The sequence below is a fragment of the Corapipo altera genome, unplaced genomic scaffold (genome assembly GCF_003945725.1).
Source record: "Corapipo altera isolate COAL_440 unplaced genomic scaffold, ASM394572v1 2, whole genome shotgun sequence".
NCBI classification, from domain to species: Eukaryota; Metazoa; Chordata; class Aves; order Passeriformes; family Pipridae; genus Corapipo; species Corapipo altera.
Genome location: NW_020884890.1, coordinates 320,437 through 335,101, shown reverse-complemented (window position 1 = coordinate 335,101; position 14,665 = coordinate 320,437). Strand labels below are relative to the sequence as shown.

The 14,665-nt window shown below is 44.9% G+C and overlaps 1 protein-coding gene across 1 annotated transcript in view; it reads right to left on the bottom strand.

The window, feature by feature from the left end:
* The window catches only part of LRRC1 (leucine rich repeat containing 1), a 65,019-nt gene extending 60,398 nt beyond the window's left edge, over nucleotides 1-4,621 (bottom strand). Inside the window, exon 1 of the mRNA XM_027645037.1 lies at nucleotides 4,429-4,621. Within this exon, the coding sequence (XP_027500838.1) occupies nucleotides 4,429-4,587 (159 nt within the window). The 5' untranslated portion in view covers nucleotides 4,588-4,621. The remainder of the gene's footprint in view (nucleotides 1-4,428) is intronic.
* Nucleotides 4,622-14,665: the final 10,044 nt, after the last annotated feature.

Sequence of the window (14,665 nt, the reverse complement as noted above, 5' to 3'; positions counted from 1 at the left end):
AGAGCAGAGAAGGGAACCTGGGAGGCAGCAGAAGGGAAAGGGAAAGACCAGGGTACTAAAAAAGAAATGTTTGCAAGGGCAGTCAAGAATCCAGCACAGAAGGGACAGGAGAGAAAGTGAAATGTCAGAAACAGAAGGCAGACAGAGCTGTTTAGGCTGGAGGAAGTAAGGAAGATGCTGGAACATCGAGGACAGGAGAGGATGGGAAAGTATGAACACACAGGGCAAGGAGTCTGAGACACCGGTGGTAACAACAGTAAAAGGTCACTGACAGCAACTTGTGCTGTCATAAGCACAAGTTTTCCATCACATAACTGGGAAAGGGAGCGAAAAAGGGACCCAGGGATCCAACAGAGTCATTAAAGAGACCTTGAAAAAGAATCAGTTTATTGACATGGGAAACCAAAAGAATCCCTCTGCAGTAGCAAAATGATACAAAAAATTTGTAAGTTACTGTACAAATATAAATTATTAGCTTGTATTCCTTACAAGCTGACAAGTATAGCTTAGATAAAAAAGGTATTTGTAGGAAAAAGGAGGTCACAGAAATTGAATTCTTCTCCTAGTCCACATAAGCATTAATGTACAAGGAAGCAAACATGGGAAGGAGTGGAAACAACGGGGGCAAAGAGATCGATCTCCCTCTGCTTCTCAAACGTTTCAGGTGCCTTCCAGATGGACCCTTCCTACCCCTCTCCCCTCAGAAAAAGGTGAAGAATTCTACTATACATTTGGGTCAGCCAACAGAACAAAAATAAAACCAACAAAGTAATTCCTTCAAAATAATTCAAGTGTATTTCTTGTTTCTCTTTAGGATACTTCCAACTACTCCCATAACGTGCAATGCAACAACAGTGCTGGGTCTTTCTGCTGGTCATTTCTCGTAAAGATGCTACAGCAATTCTCTAAGTTTTGTCTTTTGAGGGGATTTTTATGTGTGCTTGTTCTGTCAGGTTTTTTTCAGTAACACCCTAACATATGCCATGCTCTGTTTAAGGCCTCTGAATAAGAGAGGTTTAAAGTATGCTAACAAAGACTACTTCTGTACCTCAAAATGGAGATTTTAGGGTGTATTAAAGTGTATTCTTTTACTGGTGTATTGGATTAAACCAATCAAAGAACACCTTTTATGGCTACTTGACAGAAACAGGAGCAGGGAGAAACAGGGAAAAGAAGGGAAGCATGTGCATCTAACACAAGATGCCTCATCAAGTTGAGTGTAACACAGGAAGTCCATATCTTTCACCATGCCACTTGCTCATATTTATCTCCCTCAGAAAGCTTTACATTTGAAGGGATGAAAAAAAAAAAAGTGCAAGTGGAAGGAAAGCGGATGTCTAGAGATAAAGCCATCATTACTGTCTCTAACTTTGTAGCCATGGCAAAGCTGGTAAAAGAACTCAGCAACATCTGCTTGATTTCAGAGAAGCATTACAAGACCTCATCATGCCTGCTGTAATAGACCTTTCAGACCACAACTGTCCACACTGGGAAAATGAGGTCTGAACTACCCATGTGCAGAACAAAGAGCTGAGCAGCAGAGTTGGGAGTTTCCTCCTCCATCCAACTGTGGTAACTTCTGCTGCAAGTCACAGAGTCTACAGGGCTCTTCACTATTCCAAGGTGAGGCTTTACAGCAGCAATTTCCCTTAGGAGGATCACAACCACCTCAGTGACACGAACACCTTATCAGTTTTAAGGGATTATATTATGGCATCAGCACAGCCCGCAGATGACTCACCAGGAATCAGCACAGATCACTGTGAACTTCAGGACTTCCTCAAGTACAGGAGAACACCGAACTAACCAGCCAGTGAGTTACACCTGCTTAGGGCCTGACTTGCTTAGGCCTCAACTGACCCCAAACACTGCTTGATTTTGTGTTAATGCCTTTATGCACACAGGGAAGAAACTTAATGGAGGTAAGGTCAGACTAATATAATGAATTACACTAAATTAAGGGTGTAACAACCACTAAGATCTACGCTGATCTAACAGTTTGTTAATTACACACCCTACTGATTTCTCTTGTATTTTGTCTACCACAGGTATGGTCTATCCCAGCTTTTTGCACTTATTTCCAATTCTGTATCTGTACTTTGTATTGGCACTACCCTTTTAAGATAAGGGGAATGAACAGTATACCCTTGTAGCTTATCTTCCACTGAGAGATCTTCCATTATTCTCCTGAACCAGACTCCTATAGCAGAACTTTTAGAACTATTTGCTGGTAGAAAAGTTGAACAGGGCTTTTCCCATCAGTTTCCACTTTCAACAGATTAGCTTCACATCCAGGATTGTAGTCGTATTTTTGTATCTGAACATTCTGCAGCATCAACACTTACCTGAGATGATGGCACTCCATTTATCAGAAATCATTAATAAGGAACTGACAAGGAAAGTTCATAGGTTCGTGCATAATAAAAATGTCTCCCTGCATTGCTGACAAGGCACAAAGTACTTAAGGCAGATACTACAAGTATGTCTCTGTTGTTGTATTTCATCGGGTTCTTCCTAGTCCAGCTAGAAACCCACAAACATATTCCTAGAGTATATTTAGGCATTTCTGTAACATGATCTATGGACATTTAAAAAAAAAAAAAAAAAAAGATAAACCAAACTTCTAACTTCATTTTTTGCTTGATTCCACCTCAGTGCCAAGAAGCCTAGGTTGGTTTTAGTTTTTTTTAACCCCCTCAGCTATTTCTTACATGTACAGGACTTAATATGCAGTCACAGGTAAGTAATGGGAAGAAGTGGTCTTTTTAACCACCACAGGACAAAAGAAAGGCTATTGCATGTATTACAGTTCAAGGAAGAGAGGAGAAACAACAGATCGTTGCACTCTATTTACAGAAATTTATACCATATAACACAATGAACAGACATCATCATTTACATTTGTACACAGCAACCAGTTGGTGGTGGATTTATTACTTAAAAAAAAAAAAATAAAAATTCAGAGAGCCATAGGTTTCAGTTGGATTTCGGTCACAAGCACATTCAACACCCCTGCAATAAGACAACAAGCCTGAAAGCCAACACTAAGAAGAAAAGTCTAGTACAAAGAGACTCCTGAGTCTAGTCTGTGCACAAAGCCAGTAAAAACTGCTGGAAGTAAAAATAGCACCCACACACAGGCTATGTAAACCAGTTTTGCTCTACTTCAGAAGGATAAAGAGCTCAGTCACAACACGATGAAAACTTGTGCCTAGGTTTTTCAAAAGAAAAAGCCAAATTTAATATGTCAGTTAAACTGAACATCTTTACTACTGCCTATAGGAAAACCTATCCACCCTGATTACTCTTACTACATAGAGTGAAAAAAAGTTTAGTTAGTGCACTGAATTTCAAAAAGGAAAAAGTAAGACTGTTTAAATCTGTGTATGAACAGAGAAACTTTGATTCAGGTGGAAACAAAGGTGCTTTTGAAAATTTTTCTGACTAGTGAGTTCAGTTTCTTGTATTCCAAGTTATTAAGAGTCCACGCATTTTTAACGTGCAGCTGCCAGGTAACACTTCCCCTTTAGTGTCAAACTCTACCAACCATAGCTCACAAAGGGTTCTGAAGTGTCCAAAGTTTAAAGAGGAAACATGGAAAAAAGCCCATGGTTCATCAAGTCAGAAGTAGAACATGCCTCCCTGCATCTGTGGAGTGGAACAGTGTCTCACTGGAATCGCTCTAGCAAAACCAGCAAATGCCACCTGGAGAGTCACAGCAAAAGGTACCACCTCGATGTCTCAAAACCGTGTTGAATTTAAAGTGAATTCATCTTTGACAATACTACCAATAAAACATTATGCACAAAAATCAGGCTACATCTTTCAAGCGAGAAGCAAAACACTGACAACTGTGCGGGACTTACACCGAGACACAGAAAAGGTTTATATGTCTCCCGTGTTTTGCATGACGACGTTTCCGGCAGAAGAAGGCAGAAACGGGAACGCTGTTACTTGTTGGAGGGTTTTGGTTTTCCCATGTACAGAGCAGACAGTATTTATCGAAAAGGGAAAAAGGGGAGGGTTGAATACCCTCCAAGGTCTCGTAATTCCGATGACGTGAACGTTAATCACAACATATACTCATGTCCTGTGACTCGGGCATTAACCCCCTGCCCTCAAACAGGACCTATCCTCCTGCAAGACGCGGGTCTTCAGGTTTTGCTCGTGAAAGCTCGTTTACCGCGGAAGCAGGGAAACGCAAAATGCTAGTGCGAAACTCCGGCTCTTCCTTTAACTCCTAGGGTTGCCACCACAGACCGACGGCTCCGGGAGCCCCACACCGCAGCCCCGGTGCGGGCGCGGCGCCGCCTCCTCCCGGGGCGCTGCACCGGGAGCCCGGTGGGCACCTGCCGGGGCGGCTCACCTGGACCCCGCCCGGGGCGGCGGCGGGGCCGGGGCCGCACCCCCGCTCCCGTTCCCGCTCACCTTGGGCAGCTCGCGGAGCTGGTTGGCGTCCAGCAGGAGCTCCTCCAGGCTGCGGCTGTAGCGGTAGATCTCCTCGGGCACGGCGGCCAGCGAGCAGTGGCGCTTGTCGATGGACTCCACATGGCGGTTGCACCGCCACAGGGGGATGCAGTGGAACATCGCCCCGCCGCCGGGGACCGCGGGGCGGGCGCCGCCGCTCTCCGCCGCCCCCTCCTCGCCGCCGGCCGCGGGAGGTGCCGTCCGCTCCGCCGCCGCGCAGCGCGGGTCCCGCCGAGCCCGCGGCCGCAACCCGCATCCAGCGCGCCGCCGCCGGCGGCGGGAAGCGGCTCCGGGCGAGAGCGGCGACCCCGGGAGAACAATGGGCGGGAGCCGGAGCGGGGCGGGACCGGGGGCGCCCCCCTAGTGCCTCTCGGCGGGCCGCTGCCCTCCCTGCAGGGGCATCGCGGGGCGCCGAGCGCAGCGCTGCCGGCGGCCGCCGCGCATTCCCGCGCCTGACCCGGAACACAGGCGGCCGCTCCCGCTCCCCCTCCCCTCCTCCCCCGTCCCGGCTGACATCAGCGGGGCCGGGCCCTGCCGCCCTGCCCCGCCCCGGGCCCGGACCCGGCCCGCCGCTCGCACACCGCCCCGCTCCCGCCCCGGCGCCGCCTCGCCCCAGGCACCCGGCGGCGAGCGCCCACACAACTTTCTGCCAAGGAAAAAGACGCTCCGGCACGGAGCTTCCCCGGCTGGAAGCGTACAGCACTGCCCGGCAGCGGGGGCTCCGCACGGTGCCGCTATGCCCCGGAGGCTCGGGGGTCCCGGGGCGCTCCCGGCAGCGGCCGGGCTCTCTGCCATCGCCGCGGCGTCTGCTGCGGGACCGGCCGTGTCACACGGTCCGCAATGACTGGGAGTGCCGGGGAGCGGTTTGGGACACTCATTTTACCGACTTTGGGACATACCGATACTTACCTGAGGCGCCCGCGAACACTGAGCGGGAGCTTGCGCACCGCGCTCACAGTTCCTTCTCAATTGTGAAAACTTAACACTGTCAGGAAAGTAACACAACAAAATGTATGGAACGCTCTTTAGGTACCTTGGCCGTGGATAATGTTTTTCCTCTCAATTTACTATCCTCAAGGCTTTCTGAAATAAGTTGTTTTAAAATCCACTTTCAAAAGGCCTGATTGTAAGGTCGGAAGGGTTAGTAAAGACAAATACTCCAGCAGCCCTCTGCCCGTGTCTCTCGCCTCTGGACTCCGGCAGTCCTACTCCAAACCCCTGTGAGGGGGGTGATGTCCTCCTGAGCTCCGATGGCAAAACACAGTCTCAAAGGATCTTGTCTTTTTGGTTGCATAATAGCAATTTTGTAATCTACACAGTGACACAAAATACTTTTGAAAACAGGCAGTTAACATCAGAGCTGCTCTAGAAATACTGCTAATTTCTTGCATAATTATTATTGGGTGCAGATATAGGAATAGGAAAGAGAGGGAGTTTATTGTAATCATCTCTGTTCTTCAATCCCTGCAGGGTACTGACAATACTTAATCTTACAAAGTTGCAATGTATTTATTGTTGGGTTCTTAAATCAGCAGATAAATCTTGCAAGCTACACTTGTTAAATTTCTGTGGGAATTGGAGTGATCTACCTTTTTTTGGTTTTAAAGAGGACATTTTAGGTGCTTGCATACTGTTATCCTTTGCTGACTCACAAAATGGGAAACTTTAAAAATATTACTGTTTTCTTATAAATACCTTTTAAAAATCCATCAGAACCAATAGTTTCTTCCTTCCATCAATATATCCAGTAATTACAAAAAATCATTCATAAATGTGTTCAAGTGTGCTCAGAAACAGGGTGGGCATGCACCAGCACCCTCAGGCCTTTCCAGCCCCATGCAGGAGGTTAGATAACTACAAGACAGGAGAAAATCAAACTAACATATTGTGCATTGGCACAGAGCTTGGCAAAGTCAGGGATCCAGGAAACTGCCCAGTAGATCTTAGAGGTGGAGATGAGGAAGACCATCTCCATCACACTTAGTGGGTCCCAGCCAGGCACTGTAGATGCACTTCTTCCAGCTGTTGGTGAGGTTGGTCCTCCCTGACAGCAGGCAGAAGGGCCAGGTTCAGAAAATCAAGCTTCCCATGGCAGCTCCACCCCAAGATCTGTCAGTGGGGGTATTGAACCAGGTGCAGGGGAAATGGAGGCTAAGCAGAGACCAACTGAGCAAATATTGAGGCACATTTGAGGCTCAAACTGTTCAAAAGCCTCTGAGACCAACCGAGATTTGCTACCAAGATCGCTTTGCCTAAATTCAGTGACCTTCATGCCTTTATTCCTAGGGAACCCTCTGAAGAAGTGACTATGGGGGAGCTGTGCAGTGGGGCACATGAACAAGGGAGGGCTGCAGCTGACTGCCCCCAGTATGAATAGGACATGCAGCCCTATATAGGACTACATCATGGAGATGGGTTGACATCAAAGCATTCAAAGCTGGAGAACAATGTGACTTGCTTAATTGGCAAACAGAAGGATGAACATATTGACTCCTGACATCCAGCTCTAAAAAACAGACATGTGAGTGGGGCCTCAGGACCTCCTGTACATCTTCTGCTTAGCTGGAAGCATTCACATTGTCCCACAGCTGAGTCTGACACCAGGCAAGAGCTCTAGCAGTGGCCTCAGTGGGAGGGATCTCATGCCAGCTTATGATGCTCTCTGTCCCCATCTTCTGTGCTGTTTGAGAGAAATGCCCAGCATGCCCTCGAGACAGAGAGGGCTTTGGATCCCAGCACACTGATCTATCTTGGAGGCTTGTAAACAGCTTGAGCCTTTCTTGCATGACACGGACACAAAGTTTGACATGAGGTGTCACTTCTGCAGATGCTGTCATGTGTCTCATAACTAGGCCTCATTTTGACAAGTCTAGACAGTAACAGGAGGGTGATTGACTATTGGGTAAGTCTGTGTACTCAATGAAGAATGAGTCAAACTATTTGCATGCTTCTTGTATGTGTCGGCGAGTCCAGGGGACAGAGTGATTGCAAGAGAGCTTAATACTTATTTATGAGATCTGACTTCACCAGCTGACATGCAATAGAATAAAGATCCTCTTCCCCTTCTCTGAGGTGGACAGCTACTATCATTAGGGTCTTTATAAAATCTTTGGGAGCTTAGGACATCAAGTCAGTGTTAGTGGCCCTGGCCCACTGCACAGCCGAAGATACAGCCTGAGGCTATGGCATGGAAATAGGTATTGAGGAAGCCAAAAGGCAAACCAGTGCTGTTCTTGAGCAAATAGTATTCCCACAGCAAAAAACAACATCCCAAGCAAGTAAATCTGTTGAGTTTTGGTCAGCATAATGAGTTCCTGGTCTCTGTTGTTCTTCTGTGCTAAGAAATATCAACAATAAAAAACCCTTTCCTAAGCAAAGAAGGGACCAGTTCTGTATCCTTTGTGGCCAGAAGACTGACCTCATATTGGGGCAAGTTTTGGTGGGAGAGGTCTTTGAAAAGGGGTAGGAAAACAGAATTGTGATTCAGTGGAGTAACTAGAAGCTACGAAAAGGCATGTATGAGAAGTTGTGAGCAAGCAGAGGAGGAGGAGGACAGCAAGTTGCCAGGACACACAACTTTCTCACTTGGGCAACTGTGTCCCCCAGGGGTAGGAGAAGTATTGCCCTGTCAGATAGCAGCAGTTCTGCTGTGTTACACGTTTCCATGGCAAGCCAAGGTGTGGCTCACGTGCAGAAGGAATTAAGGACTGCTGCTCTCCCAGTTCTGCAGGGGATTACCTGGCTCCAGCTGCCTCTTGATAAGAGAGGTAAAGCCACTACTTCTTTTGCAAGAGTAGTGAATAAGTGTGGGGAGCAGATATGTGCTTCTTTCCCAGCAGACTGTTTTCTTCAGCCTTGGGCAGGCAAGGTCAGACTTTTTTGTTTCGGAGGGGAACAGATGAAGTCTGCTCTTGCTGTGATGCCACAATTCACATATCTTCCTGCCATTCTCACTGTGACAAGGCAACCCCCATTAGCTTTTGTGACAATCACTGTTGCCCCCATTAAACAGCATTCAGGTGTTTATAAACAAAGGTTGCAGCCCAGTTATTTGCAGGACATACTCAGCAGGAGATGAGCAAGCTGTCCTGCACGGGATTGCCAGCGGGGTTGTGTTGTGTGCAAGAGATCACCCTGCTTAACAGGTCAGTGCTTCCAGGACTCTCTGTAAGGAATGAGAGCAGGGGTACCAGTTATATACACAGTTACTTCAGAGTTGAAACTCGGGAGACAGCTCATGACCAAAAAATTAATGTCTATCAAACAAAGAGCCATCCTTCCGTCACTACCATCCTAGTCTGGGAGCATAGCCAAGAACTTCAGTGTAGAAAAATCTCAATTTCTCTTGCTATATACCATCATCCTGTGTGCTCCTGAACAAAAAAATTAGGTCTGTGTGACTTTTAAGGAATTCAGACAATGAAATGTGAAATATAGATAAGGCTGGACTGATCTCAGGAGTGTTCCTGGAAGTTATGGCTTGAAAGAAGCAAGAGCAAGGTCACCCTGCAGCTCTCCCTCCTCGGCACAGCTCAGATAGAATTGCTTTCTGGCTTGTCAAAAAGCAATTCAGGCAAACAACACCAAGTTTCAAATTGAAAGTCTTATAAAAAGACCCAAAGCAAGGATACCTATAGGTCTGTGTTAGTGCAGAGTAGGTGAGTGCTGCTACAAGGAAAGCAGTAATATTCAGAATAATCAGAAGTTAATAGTAAAGTACATTGTAGGGTAGAGAGGAAACAAAGAGAATGGATGGAAATAGATTTTTTATCAGCATAGTTTAAGTAGTTCATAAGGCTTGTAATTCAAAATCCACTTAAATTAACACTAGGAAAAAATACAATAAATAATAATTAAAATTTAAAAATAAATAAATAAGTAAAGCAGGCCAAGTTCCTGATGCCTTCTTTGCATTAAGGATCTCTTCACTCCCCCAGTCAGATTTCCTAAGCCTTGTTAGAAAGAGATGCACTTGCAAAGCACAGAGAAGCCAGGGCAAAACAAGAAGACAGAAAGACCCAAGTACTACAGGTAATGGGACTAGTTTTGGAGATAATAATTTAACTAGCACTAGATTGCTGCTGGAAGGTTAGTTACCCAGCACTCTGAACAAATTAAACAGGAATACTACTGAACCTGCAGTAACTGTACTACAGCCCACAGAGCTGCTGCGAGCGAGCCCAGTAGGGCGCTGGAGGTAATTAGCAATTACATACTTCTCTTTGCTCAGTTTTGCAGGCTAAGGATTCTGGTCTCATTTACTCTTCAGTTTATATTTAAATTGTTTAGAAGGGAGCTGTAAAAGCAGCAGGTAGATGTGACTATAAAATGTTCCCATATTGATTACAGAGTTACAAATTATGGTTTAATCAGCACAGGTACCACATCTACAAAGCTTTTGTATGCCTGAAATAACTGCTACAGAACCATATAATGTATTACTAGTACAAAGACACATCTAAGAGTTGCAATGAATTATTATAGCCATAATATCATGCTGAAGTGGCACACGCTCGTGGCAGTGCATTTAACACATTCACTGTGGTTTTACAGCATTATAAATAGCAATCACTGTGAGCAGAAGCTGTAGCATCTCCTATCCTCTCCACTCCCACCACCAAACAAATCACTCATGTTAATGTCAGCTTTTATTTGAACACAATGAGCTGTAATCACATGAGGTATTACTTTGATTTAAACCTACTTGCTTCAGTTTGGTTTGTAAGGAGTGGCCGGTCATATGTGGTTGCATTATGTCTGATAGTTTCTTATTTCACACCAATTTTCAAGGGCCGACACCCCTCATCTTTGGCCAGAAGAACAAAGAGATGGGTTCTGGCAAGTAAGGAAAAGAGATATTCTGGTGGCTGGGATGGGTTTTTACTTTTCTTTCTTTTTTACTCTCTCAATTGCTGGGCTGGTTGTCACAGCTGATGGATAGATTCTGGGCCCCAACCATTTTTTCAGGGTTTTGCTATTTTCAGCTGATCCAATACAACCAGATATAACTTCTCACAGAAAATTTTGCTTCTCCAACCATTCTGAAGAAAACAAGTAGAGACATGAATTTAGGTCTGTGTTTATTTTTACAAATCAGCATCATGATGTAACTAAATACCCCTTGACTGCACACAGTTTGGTGTTCCATTTCCCATGGCCAATGAAGACAACCACGCTGCTGGATTTGGCATGAAGTAAAAAGGCAGATATGAGCATGAGGCAGGTCACCCTGCGTGGGAGGCCCACCTGGGGATTTTGGTAGGCATTAAGCTGCACCTTCATTTTGTGATCTGTATCCTCTGAACGATGAGACCCCCAGCTTCCAGTGGGCTTTCAGAGTTGCAAGGGTCAGGAGGAGACACCATCCCTGTTGGAGAAGATGGGCTGGATGCACCAGCACAAGGGCGGCACTAAGGAGCATCACTGTGTGTCAAGAACTCATATCAGGAGCACCCTTACAGCCCATCATTTCATGGACTGATTGATGGACCTGGAGATTATTTTACTGATGGGAGGTACAAGCAGCTAGCACCAGGGTTAATGTAAATTTTACAGCAATGAAAAATTTTGACTGACTCATAATTTTTTCAAAACCTTTTTTTTGGCATGTGGTTCCTAATTTTCTTCTTCCTCTCATCTTAGCTGGAAGGGAATTTAAAGCCCTTAGAATAGTCAAATAATGTATTATCGAAAATTACACACACACAATTTCACATTTAGTATTCATAAATGCAAGTTTAATGCTGAGTCTACTGTTCACTAATTTCCTATATTAGCTCATATAAATGCATGTTAATTAGACAGTTGTATTCCAGTGGCTTTTACTACAGAAGATTTTTTATTCAAATTATAAAATACCACATTAGAAAGGTGTTAATGATCTTCAGAAAAAGAATGAGAAAATTTCTGACATTTCTCCTTAGAGCAAGAGGAAATAAAAGACTGTGAAAGTTGCTTATTTAATGAATCAGACCAAGGACAAATGAAATATAACTGGAATTTATTTGCAATGCCAGACAGAAAAACTGTAGTATGCAGCTGCACCAGGTAAAATATTTTTGCTGCTTTTAATCATGTCACAGTAAGAATTGGCATCCAGTGAGTTACCAGGTCTGATGTAACCACTCAGTGAGAATAACAATTGCCTTCAGAATTAAATACCTTTTTGAAGAGATGTAATGCTGAGGACCAAAAGGTAAACTAGCAATTTAGGACATGTATGCAACAGCTCAATCTTCTAGTTAGCAAAAAATATAGTTTAAGAAAGTGGTAACATTAAAAAATAAATAAAATAGGAAAAGCATGTCTATATTGTTGATAACAAAATGTCAGAGCCTGTGTGTCCAGGTCACAGCATTTATTAACCAGCTACCCAGTTCTGTAAAGCCTGTGCTAAGTTGTCACAAATGATGGTTTTCAAAAGAATTTAGGTCAAGTAAACACTTGGCAAACAGCCATACTGCAGTGAACTGGGAAGTTCATGTGAGCACCTCAGAAGCTTTGCAGGCCAACAGAAGGAGTAAATGGAAAGCAAAGTGGGCTGGAGTGCAAACCTTTAGCAAATTAACAACTGCAAGGAACTTCTACCAGCCCAGCAGTGGGACTAGACAATCACTGTAGGTCCCCTCCAACTGAACTATTCTATCCTATCCTACCCTTGGTGATTTTATGAGAGAAGAGGTTTTGCCAGCTACCAATGTCCTAAGTTAAGACTGTTTTGTGTTTCAAGAAAGTATTGATATGAATTTGATTATGTAAAGATGACTGGAAACACTTGAAAATGTATGGGCCAGAAAAGGACTTATTAATCCTTTAGGCCAGAAATAGGCTTATTCCAGCTGACACCAGTGGTGCAATATACATCTAGTCTTGCTCATTGGTGGAAATCCTGGCATGGAAGTACCGTCATCCACTATGGATACTGCTCAGCTTTAATTGTGAAATGCCCATTATTTTTTCAGCCACCACACAAACACAGACCTTGAGCCTGGACATTTTATTCAAGTTTTTAAATCTGTATTTCTATTTCCAGTTTTTTAGCACTTTGTCCAGACACCCCGCAGAGGCACAGGCTGACAGGAGGCCAGACGAGGGTGAGAGGGAAACCAAGTCTGCTTTGGCATGCTCATTCCAGCCACATAGTTGGCAAGAAGCAGCTTGTAATTTTGCAGCCTACCCATCCATACTGCTTTGTTGTGCATGGCGCCGGGCTCTCTCAGCTTGTGGCAGAGGTTTGACTTCTTGTCTGCCTGAAATCCTACTCCTTGTTATGGGCTCGCTTGGTTTTGGCACAGATACAAGCACAGATACATCAGTGCTTTCACGTTTAGGAGCATTACAGATGGCGTTGTCCCCAGGTGGAAATGCTGCTGGGACATGGGTTACCTCAAAGAAACAGAGCCCACCCAGGGCCCCCTTTCCTATATATCGCTTTTCCTCCAACTGTCCCAACACAGGCACGCTCATCTTGTGGTTCACCCTCTGTCTCTTCCCAGCAGGAAGGACAAACTGCCCTCAAGCAAAATCTCAGCAGAAATCTGATCCCAGGATACAGATGTTGAGCCTAATGCACGTATGGCTGTATGATGCAGTATTTCCTTGATTCTTTTGTCTCCCACTTCATCACTCTCCCTCTCTTACAGAACCACCATGAGATCATAACATTTGTTTTCTGGAAGGTGGGAAGCTCTACACTGTATTTTTAATTAATTCAGGGCTGCAAGCTGAAAACAGGAAGTTGAGAGGACACAACAGCTATAAGTAAAGCCAAAACCAAAAGCATCTTGCCCTTTCTAGCTCCTGGAGATACACTGTTAGCACCAAACAGGCAGCTTCAACCCTCACACACAATGCCAAGCTGCTGCAGGTTTCCTATCTTTGTCTGCTTCCCTGCTAACCTTCCTCAGTCAAAACCCCCTCAACCAAAAACAAAGACTCTTTCTTTATGTTTGGAAACCTCCCTAGGAAGCAGAAGGGCACCTTTTGTCCTTCTGTCATCAGGAGCGATGGGAAGAGCTGATAATCTCCATCATTAGCTTGCCTGGTACTTCCTGTTGTAAGATCTAGTTTCTACTTGCTTCCAACCCCCCCAAACTCCAACTGTCAGGATAATGTTTTCTACCTTACATGTCTGGCTCAGGCAGGTATTTTTAAGAAGGTTTCAGCTAAAAAGATCATCTGGTTCTAAGAACACACCAGACAACATGCTATGTTGTATCTTGAAAAGATGCACAGTAATTTTGCTGCTGTGATCGTCTGCTTTGGAAGAAAAAACCTTTTTAGCAGAAAGCAGTGAGCTCAGCCTCCTGTTTCCAATGGGCCTTTTGCTGCCACAGCCATGAAACTTGTCCAAGATTCCTTTGAAAAAAAAAAAAAATCAGTCCACAAAGGCCCAGCAGCATGTGCACCTAAGAAGCCTCATATTTAGCAGCTAAAAATCCCCCAAATCCTCTGTGCCTGGGCTGCCCAGGTGCTGGAGCAGAAGAGCCTCTGCAATATGTGCCCTGCAAGCACCCAGTCAAAGATGCTGGTTCATTAACCAGCTGAAGCAAAAATGAAATTTCTCCAGATCTGTCGTTAACATAGCGGGAATGTTTATCTACATAAGGAATAAAGCATGTGACCCACAGCTTGGTGTGGCTGCACAGTCAGCGATCTGGGACACAGAGCACCAAATGGGAGAGTCACAATGTTTGCTCAGCCTTGTCCCACATTATAGCATCTCAGCTAAAAAAAAAAAGGATTTTGAGTTCAGCCTCCAACCATGCTGATTATTTTGAGGTAAATTTGTAGCCTGTGCAAACTACTTACTTTGGAGATTGCTGCCATTTCTCAAGAGGTAAATCCTGGCTGCAGCCTCAGCTTTAAAGGGCTCTGCGCTTCTTTAACAAGCTGTGTAACAAGCAGCTTCTCTCTGTCTTGTCAGTCCTACTCTTGACTTCCAGGAGAAAAAAAAAGTCCCCAGCTCATTCCTAGAAGAGACTGTGTGTTGCCCACTTGATGAACAAATATATTTGCAGGCAGCCTGAGTACAAGCTGCTTAAAAGGAAAATATGCACCCAAGGATAAGGTTTCCCAGCCTACATGAATGTAGATGTATCTGTAAATGGACATCAATCAATTATTGATTTTAATGTGAGCTGCATCTGGGCTTTTGTACTGAGAAAGCAAAATCCTCTGTGTTCGCTGTAAATCTAGG